Source organism: Ixodes scapularis, unplaced genomic scaffold (genome assembly GCF_016920785.2).
Source record: "Ixodes scapularis isolate PalLabHiFi unplaced genomic scaffold, ASM1692078v2 PGA_scaffold1__304_contigs__length_218370807, whole genome shotgun sequence".
NCBI classification, from domain to species: domain Eukaryota; kingdom Metazoa; phylum Arthropoda; class Arachnida; order Ixodida; family Ixodidae; genus Ixodes; species Ixodes scapularis.
The window spans coordinates 15,648,669-15,665,078 of record NW_024609846.1 but is presented as its reverse complement, the minus strand read 5'-3'; the positions used below and the strand labels follow the sequence as shown (position 1 = coordinate 15,665,078).

The window sequence follows — 16,410 nt, the reverse complement described above, 5'->3', positions numbered from 1 at the left end:
TTGGACTGTACAATTTGTTCCTAACTGATTGGAAGCAGTTTCACGGTGTCAAATGAATGCTTTGGAAGCTCGCTCCAGTTCCCGCGCTCCAGCACGGAACAAGTGATTGGCATATTCTATATTTAGACTGCTCGCTCGACTGGCAACACTGCCTGCCACTGGACGTCATGGCACCGAAAATTGCGGTTATATTTGAATGTTGGTTTTTGCATCAGTTTCATTTGCCGATTTCTCAATAACTAATATGAATTTGGCGATACTAAATAGCATACCGGAAAGGGTAAAGGCTGGGGAGTTAGTTGAGGTAGCTCAAATATGGTTAGTTGAGGTAGCTCTAAAAACCTGTGGAGTACCCCTTTAAGCACTCCAGGTGTATTCGTCTTGTAGATATATTTATTATATGACCAGGCTAGGACCTAAGGCTTGACGTCAAGTCATCTTCGGAAGAACAATTGGGTACCCTAGGTCTGCGGACATGCGCGTGGGTATAACGGTGTGTGCTCTTATGCCTTCTCGCCCGAACTTGTTTCCGCAAGCCCATCTATTAATATATGCTATAAACATGTCTGCTTCGTGGTGCCTTCAGTTTTTGAAGCATGGCCTGGCAATGATATTGAAGGCGTCAATGGTGGCTGTGTTTTACGGCTGTTTTGCATGATAGTCCACATTCGTATTGTGTACTTCCCAGGTAGGTGACGGTTTGTCCCGTTATTTTATGATGCCAATGATCAAAACAAGAGCTTACAAAGGAGCTTAATTTCGCAGATGTGCTCCATAATTACACTCACTTCACAAATAAATCCGTATTGATGTTCGGCGCAGATGAGTTCAGAGATCCTGTTGGCTCCCCATTTCTTCCTGCAGATGTCAATTGGCATCGCCTTGACCATGGCTTGCTTAAGCTCCTGCGGAATCGTGTGTAAGCCTAAAAAATTGGAAATGAGAAATAAAATGTGCATTACTTACCACGATGAATACGTTGCGCACGTTGTGCAGTCTCTAGCGCAATAACAAAAAAAAATATTAATATATTAGAAGTTTTGCTGGAGCCGATGAAGCTGGATCGCGTTGTGTGCTTGTTTGGTTTGCTTGTAAAGGGTTCAAGCATGCAGCCTTTTAATTACCTATAGCGATGGAATAGTGAATGCAGCTTTTGGTTTATTGCGAGGCCAAATGGAAATGTTTTGGTAGTAAACGTTTGAATGGAAGTAGTTTAAAAAATACATAAATTTGTAGCTCTATATATATGAGAACGGATAAGATAATACAATAATTTATCTGATGTTTGTAGGTTCCGACATGTCTATTATACAAATATGAAGATTTTTTTTTCCAATAGGGTAGTAATGCTAAAGACAGCGTACAACATAGAGTACTTATTATTTAAGCGTACTTTTATACCATCCGATGAATATTTTACGAGGAGTCGGATGAGACGCAGGCATCACGATATTTAGAGTAAACAATAAATTACAACAAACTCAAGGAAATAAGGAGCCACACAAAGCATACAAGGGCCTCAGAGTGTTCGTTTCATTAGTATGCGAAATAGCTATTAAGATTACCTGGCGGTGGTGAAGGTTTGTGACGAGGGGACCTCATGGTTTGCACTTATTGAATATCTAATGTTAGCTCTCAGAAATCACTGCTTTCAGTCACCGTGCTTAGACCCGTTTACGGATCATAAAATGAGAATTTAGTTTTAATACAGTAGAGAAACCCCAAGGAATAAATTTATATTTGAGCATGGACACATACGTAAGCCATTTATTTAGATTGGAAGCGCGGCCAAGGTACTCAAAAACACATGAAAGATACCAGAAGAGAGAGGAAGAGGAGACAATGAGCTTCATAAATTGTGATGAACTGATAACTCAGTTCATGAGCGCGGGTTGCAAAACGTGCATAATTCCAATCAAACCAATTTATGTCGGCGTTGCGTTTCTTGTCTTTATCTTTTTGGCAGTAAAAAAGGTGCGAGTTCAATGGAGACAATGGAGGGGCACTGCTATCAATAATGAGATATGAATTCCAAACAAAAGCAAATATGCATAGAAATCATATATTTATTTCAGTTGACGTTGTACGACATTCGACACCAGGATGCTGAATCACCGTTGAATAGCATTTGACGTCACCAGACTGTTTAATACTGAAGTTTAATTGTAGAAACATGTGATTGAAATATGTGAATGAATTGTGGTTTTCCTCACCATCTGTGGCACCCCAACCTGTGGCGTAAAGCGTTGCTCCCAAACCCAGCTTGTCTCCGTTCTTTGGAAGACAGACCGGTTGAATTGCTTTCGTCATGTTCACTGGCTGACTCAATTTGATGATCGCTATGTCGGGTACCGTGACCTAGAAATCCAGAAGAAACCCACGACTTGTCACTTTTGTGTGCGAGCTGTCAAAATCCGTCAACAAAATGCTTAATGGTTTCTTATCTTGTCAATAAATACTAACTATAGCTTTCCATACAATGGAGGTTTCAATCGAAAGGTTATTTACGTTAGCATATTATAGCCAACAAAAGCAACTACTTTACCAAAAATAAATTGTGAATACAGCCCAGGTCACTAGAATTAATGAACACCGAAGGGTGGTTCAGACTGACTGCAATCTAAATGCGATATTTTATGCCGCAAACAGAAAGAATAATCTGATGGTATATATATATCTATATATATATATACAGATAACCGTGATTGATCTATAGACGATCAGGCAACATGATAGAAACGGTAAAAGTTCTCGGTTAAACTCTACGCCGCGACACAACGAATGGAGGCCCTGTAATACACCCCAGTGTTTAGTCTGCAAATTCAGCAAACAAACAGAGCCAGAGGCACGCATTCGCAAAACTCAATGAAAATTGAAGGGGAACTGACGTGCAACTCCTCAAACGTACTTGCTAGAGTATAGAGTATGCAAAATGCAATACGGAGGACAGACTGAGAGAGCGTTTACTCTACGCTTCAACAACCACAGAACTCGCTCTTAATCTAATTCAGCCTCCCTCCTTCAAAATACCTCCGCCTCCCAGAGCATCATTTCGATGCATTATGTTTGACATCAGTGGAAACTGGATTTAGATTAAACCGGGAGCGCGAACAGCGAGAGTCATTCCTAATATACAGATTCAATACAATAGAAAAAGGAATAAATGAGAGACCAGGAACACTTGCATCAATAAGAGCATTAACCAAACCTACCGTTTCAAAGTGGTACTGCACTTTCTGCTCGAAATGGAGCACGTGATTATTCTATTACGACTCCAATATTATAAATGCTATCTTCTGCGGAACCATGCTTCCTTTTCACGCCTGCTTCATTAACCACATCTCACAAACGCACCCCCACCCTCTATCATCTCGTCTTCTTTTTTTTTTTTTTTGACAAACGACAAAGAGGGCAAAGATACTTTTTTTTTGTGCGATGTTCTGATTTTTTTTTTACACGCGTGGCCCCCTAGGCAGGTCGGGCAACCGTCGAAAAAATGCATTGGCTCATGGGGGACTAAGTGGCATCAGCACTGCTGTAGGCGTTCAAGCGCACTTTGTAATAAGCCGCCCTGCAGGAGGAGCGGGCTCAGGTCAAGTTGTTCTTTCACCGCAAAAATAAACTAGGCATTGCCGAACGCTCATTCTCCACCCAAAGGTAGCGCGAGAGGTCCCGACCAGATGCCAAAGTTTCAGCCCGATCCGATTCTTTATTCTAAAGTTATGTGATTTTCTGAAAAGTTCAATGAAAAAATGGCGGCCGACGGAGTTTTCGAATACATGGGGCTCTATGGGCACCAGAAACCGAAAACGGTCAAAAATGGGCTCCATTTTCCCATTGAAATTTTCAGAAAATCACTTATAACTTTTGAATAAGGTATCCGATCGGGCTGAAACTTTGGCATCTGGTTGTGACCTCTAGCGCTACCTTTGGGCGGAGAATGAGCGTTTGACGATGTCTAGTTTATTTTTGCATTAAAAAAAAAATAAAGCCTTGTTAGTATTTTTTTGTGACCCCAGTATATACATATATATATATATATGTGTGCGATTGTCAGAGATCGCGTATTTGGAAGGTTCTGAAAGCTCGGATACTTTCAACTCAAGAAAGAAAAATGCTACGTGGTTATTCAAACTACAGTAAAAGAGTCAAATGTTCATAAAATTGTGTTCTTGGTTTTATTCCTCTGAAGCATTTTGAACCTAGCCCATTTGACTATAGTTTGGCCGGTTTGGATGATGACAACTCATGTACGTATTTACTCGATTGTAACGCGAGTTTTTTTTTTCCAGATTATGGCTGCCTAAAGTCAACCCTCGCGGGACAATCGAATACCGAAATTAAAGTTATGTAAAAATTGCAACGATACGCCCAGACCTAATTGAAGGCGCCAGATTTGGGCGCCCCGCGACGTATGTTGGCAACATGTGCCTGCCAAAAGCCATTCGTATCCACTGCAAGCCAATAACTCTCCCTTTGTTTCCGCCTTTTTTTTCTCTGACGGAGTGCACGTTGCGTTCGTCGTGTGTGGTGGCATCGGCGACTTTGGCTGCCTTGTGTTTCATCTCACTTCGGTTGCCCTTACAATGGCAGCTGTCGGGCACAGTACGACGCCCGCTTCAAGGGGCGCGCCATTTTATTGGCCGAAGACATCGGCAATTCAGCCGCTGCCCGAAACCTCGAGGTAAACGAGTCGACCATTCGTGGATGGCGGCTCCAGCGGGAGTGCCTTTTCCTGTGCGCGCCGGGCCGAAAAGGTTTCCGTGGGCCTCACCACGGCCGTTACTTGGAATTGGAGCAGCGTGTTGCTCATTACGTCATAGAACAGCACAACCGCCTCATGGCCGTCAGCGTTGAACTGATACAGTTCAAAGCGAGTGATGTTGCTAGGCAGATGGGCATCCCGCGAACGGAGTTCAAAGCGTCACGTGGATGGGCGCAGAGGTTTATGCGGAGGAACGGGTTTTCCCCCCGCCGGACCACCTCCATCCGGCAAAAGTTGCCGCAGGGCTTTGAAGGAAAACTACTGGAATTTCAGCGCTTCGTGATGAATTTGCGCCGTTCTTCAAACATGCCATTGGGGCATATTGGCAACGCAGATCAGACTCCTGTGTATCTTGATATGCCTGTGTCAAGAACTGTGAACAGCGTTGGTGCCCCAGAAGTACGCATTAGGACAACTGGGAATGAAAAGAACAGAATAACAGTAATGCTGGCATGCTTGGCAGATGGCCGCAAGCTCCCCCCTTACATCATTTTTCGCCGGAAGACTATTCCAAAGGAAACGTTCCCTAGGAACGTCATTGTGCGTTGCCAGGAGAAGGGATGGATGGAAGCTTCCTTAGTTCTTGACTGGATTACCACAGTGTGGTGCCGGCCGACCAGGTGCTCTTCTACACCCGTCTTCAATCCTCGTGCTGGATTCGTTCCGCGGACACCTCACCTCCGAGGTCAAGGAGAAGTTGGCAGAGACTGAAACACACCTTGCTGTCATTCCCGGCGGAATGACCTCGATTCTGCAACCGCTCGATGTGTGCCTAAACAAACCGTTTAAGGACAGAATCCGGAAGCTGTACAACGATTGGATCCGTGAAGATCAAACCCTGACACCCTCAGGAAGAATCAAACGGCCGAGCGCTTCGGTCATTGCCGAGTGGGTGTCTGCCGCTTGGTATGACCTCCCGCACAGCATGGTAGTTCGTGCCTTCAAAAAGTGTTCGCTTTCAAATGCCCTCGATGGCACGGAAGACGACATTCTCTGGGAGGATCAGAGTGCGAAGGAGGACTCGGATTCCGAGAAATCGTCCGACGACGACTAGCAAGTTCACAACGTCTTGAGGCAGGTGATTGCTTCTAGCCAACATTTGAAAAAAAATGCAATTTTTCATGCATGTGTCAGTGTCACGCTACTTCGATAGTTTTTACTTGGCCTTTTTTTTTTTTTTTTCCGGACGCATTACAAGTCGCCCCTTGCGTTACATTCGCGATTTATTTTTTCTTGCTAGAAGCAGTGAAAATTCACCCCTCGCGTTACAATCGCGGTCGCGTTACAATCGAGTAAATACGTTTTTTATGGTATATTATAAATGAAATTAATTAAAGCTTTAAAATACTTATTCTACAAGAACAATAACGCTGTTTTAAATTAATTTATGCGAAAAAAGCTTTTGAACACGACAGTAAACACTAAAAGTACAAATTTCAAAATCAACTTTATGGAAAATTTATGAATATTTTTTTTCACAGGAAAAGCCCTCAGTATGGTTTACGACACCCAATAAGGATCAGATGTAATATATGTTTTGGACATAAATTCGTACATTTGAGAGGACAATATATTTGAAGTTATATTCCAAGATTTCTATTCCAAAATGTGAAGCATTATCGTCGTCAATTGCACCACTATTCATTGGCTTTAAGTCACAGTTAAATAAAATAAAGCTGATGCCTAGGTGGGATGTTATGTTTAATCTGTGATGGTTTACCTACACGTCTAACTTAGTAACTTGAACAAATCTGAGAAATCACAAGTAAAATAATAATTTAAAATGTTTCACAAAAATTAAAAGCTTATGGATATTTTCCTGCAAAGGGTTTATGCGGAATAGAGACATTGAGGCAAATAAAAAATATTTATTATGCAGACAGCCCTAGCACGAAACTTCTGCTTCTTGAAACTGCCGTTTCTCCACTCGAGCTAAGCCTTCTGCGAACGTACACTCGTTTAAACTAACTGTTGTATATTTACGATAAGAAGAACGCTTAAAGAAACCGCGGTGAATAACAAACAATTGCATACAATATCTGGTACCGGAAGCACATGAGAACGTTGATTGTGACCATGTAGGGGCCGTTAAAGTGGGTTACCACATTACTCTAGATGCTCAACTGAATTTAAACCCCCTCATTTTTGTCACTTTTTGAGCACATGTTCGTTCAAAAGTGGCCTGAAAGCATGTTATTGACGAAACTTGTATCATTCTGTTCCTTTTCTTGGTGACAACGCTATGACGGCATGTGGGGAGTGCCAAGCGCGTTTCGTGGCGTGGGAGGATTGTTTAAGCATGAAGACTGTCGACGTTACCGAAAATCGCCTTCTGCGCGCTGCCCTCTTTGTCGGCTGGGCTGTGGAACGCCTTCTGAGCATGCGCAGTTGCTCTGCGGTGCTGTATATCAGACGCTGCGCCTGCTTCCACAGCCCAGTGACTCGGCATTTTTCTCCCAGGTGATAAGCGATGGAAAGGTCTATAAGCAGAACCGCAATCGACAGAATTTGAAATAACTGGACGTGCTGATGAGTTCGTACGGCTAGTCGCCCCTGAAGCGCCTATAATTATTTTCTCACTAAGTAATCTAACACGCCTCCTGCGACAAAAAAAAAAAAAAATTATTGAAAGGAACTAGGTTTTTAGCGTTTTTAAGAACATTCGGTACGCCACTTGTGGACGAAAAGACAAAATGAGAACGGACCTTTAATTTTGTTGTAAAAACAATTTGCTAAAAGTGAACCATTCACCATTTTTAACGTTGTTTTATGGTCACAATAAACATTCCTGTGAAACTTGCGATATGTTATGTAATTTTATGTACAGTGCTTCTCAAACCTGATGTCGTTACTCGTTTAGCTAAACATTAATTATGGCTGGCGGCTTAAATTTCATTTGGCACTGCAGCAGTTGGAATGTCTTCACCATGACGGATTGTGGTCGGGGGTTCAAAACGATACCTCGGTTGGACCGGCAGGTTCAAGAACTGCACAAAAAGTGCCAGGAACGGGCCATTTAATGGCAGCGTTAAGTTTGGGGAACAGTGCAATTCCTTACGGTGTATGCGGACTTTACGGTTATCAACAAAAATAAACTTAGAAAGGGTTAGTCAAGCCCAGAAAGGGTTAGTCAAGCCCAGCTTCTCATTGGGCTTAGCGTGAGTGGGGAGGTGGCAGTTGAAAAATGTATAAATTTCCCTCTCGGCTTCTCGGTGCATTAGTAACAATATTTTTTGGTGGTCGTACTGTCACAGCATCCAGGATAAGACTTTCAAAGGGTAATATTTATGGACTTACGATTTTCATCACTCAATTTAGACAAATGTTTTTTTTTAACAGCGCAAGTTAGACGTGTGTATGAAAACCTTTATATTTGTACACGACTCACTGCATTACTATTCGTTAGTCTGAAGCCAATCGACACTATGAGTATAGGTGCCAGCAAATAATGAACAATACGGAAGGAAAAAAAACGGCTATGGCGTAGCTTCGAATCTTCCAATAAAAGATTAATTACATCGTATTTTTAAATGTACAAATGTTTATGTTCAAACGAGATATTGCATCTGATCTTTATTGGGTATCTTAAACCATTCTCAGGGGTATTTATACAAAAACAAGGAAAAATTATTGAAAATGGTCTTTAAAAATATGCTTTTAAAGCTTTCTCTCATATTAAATGGAGCGTTTTGCTAAGTTAACTTCATTTGTCAATAGCGATATTTCTTGTTGACCAGACATTTGTTTTTACTTTTATACATTTGATATCGTAATTTATGCCATAATATTGAAGTCAGCGAAAGTTACCATCATCAATACCAGGTATAATATCGTCAATGACTCTGGATTTATTACAAAATAAATAAAAGCAATAACACCTATTTATGAACATTTGGCTCTTTTACTGTAGTAAAAACAAAAAAACAAATACACGTAAGAAGTTTCTTTGTTGTGCGGAAGGCAGCCGAGCATGGCGAAGCTCCCAAATACGCGACCGGTGACGATCGCCCAAATCCTACAAGTGACTAAATTATCGAAATACCTGGGGTTTACTTTTACCTGCATCCTATTGATTATCCCTCAATTTAGAAACGTACTTGAGGCAAATGAAAGTGATGCGAAACCGAGTTTCGAATTTGCCCGCCTCTTCTGCTGGGGTGACGTCACACGTAAAATATGCAGGTCCGTCAGGCAGTCTAAATAATATGTCGTTTCACTTTTCGCTAATACCACTTTGCATAAATCCTCGATTTTTATAGCATATCAAACATACCGTATTTCGTCTTCGCATCGTCTAAAAAAAACGCGCAGCGTTTATGCATTGACCTCGCGGCCAGACCAAGCGGCCACGTGGTCCGGGGAAGAATTTATGCCGTCGCGGTTTCTCATATTCACGCGCAGGGTTTGGCAAGGCACAGTACATGCTCTGAGTTCCAGACATTGTTCGGTTATTCTAAGCTCGTCACTGCAGCGATTCGAAACCAGCCACTCCCTGCATGCTTGTCGAGGTATCACGAGTCCAAATCGAATGCTCACGCCATGCGCAGGGTTCACTATATGAGCCACCTTTAAATATCGTCACTCGGGGCATTATGGCAACGTTACTAGATTAGCTCAGTTACGGAACTGCCATAGACGCTGCTTGCACGATCAGTACCACCTTCTCCCCCAACGGCTCGCCTCCCGCAGAGTAACTGCATAGGCTCTGCTTGCAGAGCCAGAGTATCTCGTTCCTTTTCCTTGAGCCCCGAACTCCGAATTGGCGGAAAAGCGGTCACGTGCACCGAGCTGGATCAGAACTTCGCGCGGGAAAGCGACCTTCCAGGTGACAAGTTTCGGGCGGACCATGTTTCTCGCTTCCTATATCCTACATCCTACACTAAAATGGAACGAATTGGAAGGTTCCTTGACCATTCAGAAGTATGTGTAGCCACTGAATACAGTATAATCGCTTTGTTTCATAATGAGAGCGATGTTTTAAAAGATGTCTCCAAAGTCTAGGAAGCAGACGACACGGAGGACGATCGCGTAGCTCGCGTCTGCGGCGCTCGGTAAGTGATACGCGAGTGGCACATCCGGGAACTTCGGACCAGACAACATCGCGTAGCTATGGCTTGAGAAGGACGACGTTTTTGTCGGCTACTACATTCTACCGAAAGCATACCGAGAAACAGGAGACAAACGACGCGACGACGGCGCACGCACAGCGTTTCGCCGCACTACATCTTCTCTGCTCCTCACGCCGGAGCATGCTGCCTCCATCCGCGCATCCGGGGCTCTAGCAGAAACGACGGTCGCTTCCCGCAGTGCGGCCTTGGATCCAACATGGCCGCCCTGGAAGCAGCATTGCGGCACTCTGCTCCGGAAGCGGAGCATGTACAGTTCCTCTAGCCTCCCGCGGTTCGAGGCGCCCCCATTCCAGGGGGGACGGCTGCTGTGGTAACTTCAGCGTATTCTATAGAATACGTATATTGCGAAGCACAGCGTCTGGATGGCTTTTCACCGTACTCCATGAAACGCACAGTTATGAAACCAAAACTTGAAATAGCGCTTCCAACGACGGAAGGTGAACTGCAGCGTGTAAAAGTGGACACCCCCTCCGCAGAAGTTCCACAACTGAGGTGATCTAGTAACGTTGACTATGCCAACACTGCGACCTCCGAGCTATACGTCATCCAGCTTGGCGAAGGAGAAATTGAAAGAAAACGCTCGCTTTTATCCTTGAAATTACACCACAACGAAGAAATTTTTTGGTCAGTGGCATTGCGTGCCAGTACTTTGGTTCCATTGTATACAAATATACTTAGTATACAACGCTGTCAAAGCTACTGGCGCGAGCGCGTGGTTTCGTTCGCGGGAGGACGCGTACAAACGATCTGCGACATCAAACCTGGTGCTAGCGCCAGCAGTTTTGACAGCGTTGTACACTAAGTATGAAACATAGGCTCCATTTACATGGGCTGAGTGCGACCGTAAAGCGCCGAATCGAGCAGTGACCAATCGCACAAACCCTGTCTCTTTTTTTCTTCCTCTTCTACCCATCTACTTCCAATCAGAAGTTAAATCCCAATTCCATGCGCTAGGATCGCATCCATGTACACGCAGCCATGGAAGCGACCGTAGCGCATCCAATCAAGATTTGACTCTTTCGATCTGTACTAGATGGGTAGAAGAAGGAGGAGGAAGGAAACAGGATGCGTGTGATTGGTGCCTCCTTGATTCGACGCGCTTCGGTCGCATTCATGTAAACACGGTCATAGTACAGTGACATTAAGCTCGCGTAACGGGAAAAACATACCAATTGAATATCATACATCTGCCCCTTCTTTGTTACTGCTAAACCAGCCATGCCCGTATTTGTCGCTCGAAACCTTACCAGTTTTAGACTTTCGTTGTATCGAGGGTGAACGCAAATTTCTGCGACATCAAAAAATTGCTCCGTGTCGTCCTTTCTTGATCGACGACGAGAGCCGAGAGAAACACGTATTTCTCGTAACAAACGGCGCCTGCATTAAAATAATTTGCGCTGCTTATGTGCATGCAGATCACGAGCAAATAGGCAAAATAAACCTTCCTCGTTTTAATAGAGATTAGAAACTGAAAGCCGTTTACAACTCCCTGTAACTCCAAATTGGAGCGCAGATTTTAAGGAGGAGGAGGGAAGGAGGAGGAGCATATACACCTCCTCCCCACCTCATCCTGCCTGTTACTCCTCCCTCCGAGCGGCGTCGGCCTCGCCGTCGCCGTCGGGGTAACCGTGAGGTCACGTGACCCTCGTGACCTCACGGGGGTCACGTTACGTCACCGGGATTACATGACCTTGTGGGGGCCATGTGACCTCACGGGGGTCACGTGACGTCACCGGTATCACGTGACCTCACGGGGGTCATGTGGCGTCACCGGGGTCACGTGACCTCACGGGAATCATGTGACCTCACGGTTACGCCGACGCCGACGGCGACACCGCCCAAGCCGGAAACGGGCGCCTAAGAGCTGCGCTCTAAAACTATAGGTCAAGCAACACGTCACACTTTAGACCAACGTACAGCGTGTACCCCCCCCCCCAAATTAAAAAAAAGCAAAAAAAAAAAGCAAAGCCAAAGTTGGTCAGTGTTACGACAAAAAATCCTGATCCGACCCCCCCCCCCCCCCCCCCCCCCCCCCGCCCAACCCCCAAAACACAACTTATTTATGTAGACACAACTAAAATAGACAAGAAAAAACACAAACAAGGCGTGTAATTTTGTACCGGAAGAGCGTGGAAGGACGGTGTTCGGCGTTCGTGTTCGAATAGTGCGTAGCCTCCTCTTTGCTCACACAGCCTGGCAGTTCGACGGAGCCATGAGTAACCGGTCGCAGGTTTGGAGCGCGAGGATCTTGAGGCACAGGCAATCAAAGAGTCATTTCTCGGGAAACCTGGACGTCAGCGCACAGATTTTGCAGCGGCGAGGACCCGAAACACACTCGTTCGCTTGGGAGAAGTGTGTTTCGGCGTCTCGCCGCCATCGAGGCGCCAGTCACGTGGCTCTCCTCTCATCCGTTGTATGCCGCTCCACGTTTTCCATTTCGGCGGCCGCTTCTCGTGGCGATCTGTCAGGCTCTGTCAGTATATGGAAGGCTATGAATAGTGAGTAGAGACAATGTTACCTGCGTCTCACCACTAATCTTTCCACTCAGAGCACTCTCTGGCGCCTCTGTGCTCTCTCGTTTTCTCCTCTCCCTTAGTTTCTAGCCGTGTACATTCCTGCCTGCGGTCGTGGGATCAGAATTGCGCGACCCACGTTAAATATTTGGGCTGACAAGAATGTTGCACTAGAAAAGTCGCCACTATTCGGCGGATCTATTAAACGTTTACTTAGAAAAAAGTCTGCAATCAACAAATGGGATCCTGCCAAAAATGCGTCATAGTGAATTGGGGCGTACAATAAATTGGCGTAACGTATTATGATATTAAAAAAATGATGCGTCACTAAAAATATACGCCATCTCCAAGCTGGTGAGGGAGGCCCGGCAGAATGCAGAGACAACCATCCTGAAAACAACTGGTACACGTTTCTATATGCAGGGTGTTTGATTATGATTCGGATGGATATATTGAAATATCCGTGAAAGGTACATTAATGCGATCTGTGTAGTTGACTTATACGGCCAAGCATGGAACATAATATAGGGGGCCATTCCTCACAAGTCAGATAATTAACACCTGTTAAATACCTTTTTAAGCCGACAAAATAAACGTATACGTTTATTTTGTCGAATTGAAACCATATAATTGGAACCACATATGGTTCCAATTAGAAACTCGTTGAGTCACATTAACAACTCCTAAGTAAAATCTGGAAAACTTAGAAGTACGTAGGAAGCGCGGGATTGCGACAGAGCTACCACTCGTGATGCAGGCGCAAGTTAAGCTAGCCGACAAGGATGCCCGATAACGATTGTACTCAAATGCAGAGGCGGCAGGGGAGCATCGGTTATCGTTATCGGAGGTACCGAAACGATATACCAAGACTCCCCACTATCGCCTCTGACTTGGGTCAGCGAAGTGAGTAGAGCGGGTCTCCATCCACCCACTTGACGCAGTGGGCAGCCGTGAGGACATGCCGGTCGCTTATCAATGCACCGCCGCAGAAGCCTCCTAGCCAGTTGTGCAGCTGCGCTTGCCAGGGCCAGCTTCCGGGCAGGGAGGTCGCTCCACCGACTATCCGGTCTTCGGGATCGAGCACTGGCTGGATTTGGGAAACACCGCAGGACCCTGAAGAACATGAGGACGTGCGATTGATTCAGCCAAGTTCGAACTATTCGCAATTCTGTACACCGTTCCTACGTTGAACACTAAGAAAGGTGGAGCGTCTGCTCTTCCGCCAGGCACTTGGGAGAGTGCTGCAATCTGCGGAGGGCGTTGAACGAATGACCGATGCTGGTAATCTCTTTAAACCTAAAACACCCTGTCTGCGCTCTGCCGCTGAGCAGGATGTTTCACCATGCTCAGTGCCAGAGCGCATACCGTTGGTCTTAGGGAACCGTTTTTGAACATCCAACAGGGTACGATGGGCCGTCCGGTACGAACTGCGCATATGAGTGTCTTCTGCGGTAGCGCATGCGCAGTTCGTACGGAGGGCCTATTGTACCGTATCGGATGTGAGAAAAAACTGTTCCCTAAAACTCCCCATTAGAAAGTTTATTGAACCGAAACGAAATATGATCGATAGACAAAAACGATTGATACCTTGGATCGGCCGTGTGGACCGATCGTGTACCTTGACACGGCTTTTGGTGGAACATTATTTGCAGACAATTGGCACAGGTCGCGCCCCCTGGCAACGGCAAGCTACATTGGTCTCATCAGAAAAGACAGACTTGCGTTTGTGTGTAAGGGGGGTTACGAATCGCAGAAACTGAAGTAAATAACATTCGCATCTCGAAAATATAAAGAACCTAACTTCGTATATCTACTCATACTTCGTCTTGTTTTCTTTTTTTTTACTAAAATGAATGCGCTTCCGTGGTACAGCCCCTGGCGTTTCATGGGGTGTCGCCACGGGCAGTGTTAAGTTGAAAAATGTTCGTCTGCTAAAGGAGCATACGAGCTTTCCGACAACACTGGAGCTCGATCTTTTTGGCGACGTCTTGGAGTTGCGGAGCTATTCGGAGAGCAAGTTCGTCTGCCTCTTTTGCAGGGGTTGTGGTGACGTCAGAACGCCGAGCTCTGCTTGGCTCTGATTGAAGGATAGTGGGCAGACCTCAAGGCAGCTTGCTTTGAGGTCTATCCACTATCCTTTCGATCAAAACCAATCAGAGCTCGGCGTCGTTCTGACGTCACCGCAATACGCAAGAAGCAAACGACTTGGTCTCCGCATTCGGCGAAAACAATTGAGAACATTCTATTTTGTACGACTCTCTGTGCACAAAGCGAAGGCGCTTGTTGGCGCAAGGCTTGCAACGTTCGACAGTTCAGGAAGGTGTCGTACGAGAGTTCAGGTTCACGAAAAACGATATGCCTCATCTCCGATCGGTGCTACTGACTGAGGCCGTGTTCCAAAATTTACTCGATCTTACTCCAGGTTAAGGGTTTTGTACTTCGCTGTTTTAAAGCCTACCCGCGTCCGGCGTTTTTCAATCTGTGTTGTTAAGTGACACTACCGGCCGGAGTAACTAAGATTCATTTGAGTGAGATTTGGAACACAGCCTGAGAGTATTCTAGAAGGGAAGACAGACAGGCACGTAGCCAGGGTGGGGGAGGGCATGGGGCTTGGTCTCCCCCCCCCCCCCCCGAAACCGTCCATTTTTCTGGGGCCTCCTCTCCCCCTCCCTCTCATACAGGAATTTGTCATGGGTGGGCCCCCCCCCCTCGGGTGGGCCCCCCCCCCCCTCGGGTGGGCCCCCCCCCCCCCACGGGTGGCCGCCCCCCCCCCCCCCCCGAAACAAAATCCTGGCTACGTGCCTGAAGACAGAGAAGGTGAAACACCTCCTCTGTCTTCAGTCACGTAGCCAGGATTGGTAGCCTTAGCTTGAAATGTAACCTTTGGTAGATCGGCGCTGCGCATCCCGGAGACGCGGACAAACATCGGCTGGCTCCGGGTGTCAGGGGACGAGGCCCTCGCGATTGGGCTGAGGAGGCTAGGCTACCCCAATCGCCTCGGGGCTCACGTTGCTCTTGCGATCGCTTACGGAAGATAGCAGACGATCGCGGTCGTATTTCAGCGAACCGATCGTCGTGCCGTGTACGTGGTACGGCCACGAAGGAAAAAAAAAAAAATAAACACTTCTCACGTTAATGCTGTGCCCTTCGTTTTAAAACTTATCACCCAGTATTCAGTGGGCTCGTTTTATAGGACATATGTGACTAGACTTAGAACACAAAACTTTAATTCACGCATAATTTTTAAAGCAAGTATCGTGATGTCTTCATGAAAAAAAAAAAAAAAAAACTGTTGCTAACTTGGTCGCCACTACAGACAACCCTGATAGTCATAACGGCAGCTGTAGAAATGGGTCATAAGTGCCCGAATTGCACGTCCCAATGTTTGTATTTAAGTAATAAATTCTAAATGTGTAATAACATTAAAATCAACATTTTGCAGGTCAGTCGGATTGAAAACCTTCCATCTTCGCGTTCCTACGATACCAAAACTAGCGCTTCAACCAACTGAGCTTCTGCGCAAGCGTGTCTGGCATTTACTAAACGTTGAATTATTTCTTAAGACGAACCTCTATCGCGTTTGGTTCCGAAGTTTCATTCCTATTTGCTGAATCTAACTCCATACACTTGCTGCCACCTATGTCACTCCTGGCAGGCACTACCCCGAGTTATTTTATTCATGTATGAAGTCTCGGCAGGCTCCCTTTGTCAGCAGAATAGTTGTTTTTGTAACGAAGCGAGACTGTCGATGTCGGCGATTGGTCGTGATTTACGGTTCGAACGGCACATTGCGGTAAGGCCGCAGAAGACTCGCAAATGCGCAGTTCGTATCAGAGAGCACATCGTACCGCACCGGATGGGCGAAAACGGTTCTCTAAAACTCTTTTTTATCAGCCCCGTCATTCGCTGAACGCCCTCCGTACATTGCAGCGCTCTCCCAAATGCTTGGTGGGAGAGCAGACGCTCCAGATTTCTTAAGAGTACACCTTACAGCGGACGCAAC

At 45.7% G+C, this 16,410-nt stretch overlaps 1 protein-coding gene across 1 annotated transcript; it reads right to left on the bottom strand.

Moving 5' to 3' along the window:
- Positions 1–728: 728 nt before the first annotated feature.
- On the bottom strand, positions 729–15,312 carry LOC121836176 (chymotrypsin-like protease CTRL-1). Its single transcript, XM_042290997.1, has 5 exons — positions 15,210–15,312; positions 13,340–13,520; positions 11,142–11,271; positions 2,214–2,358; positions 729–925 (listed from the first exon to the last, which is right to left on the bottom strand). The coding sequence occupies exons 1-5, from the start codon at positions 15,310–15,312 to the stop codon at positions 729–731; spliced, it is 756 nt and encodes a 251-aa protein (XP_042146931.1).
- Positions 15,313–16,410: the final 1,098 nt, after the last annotated feature.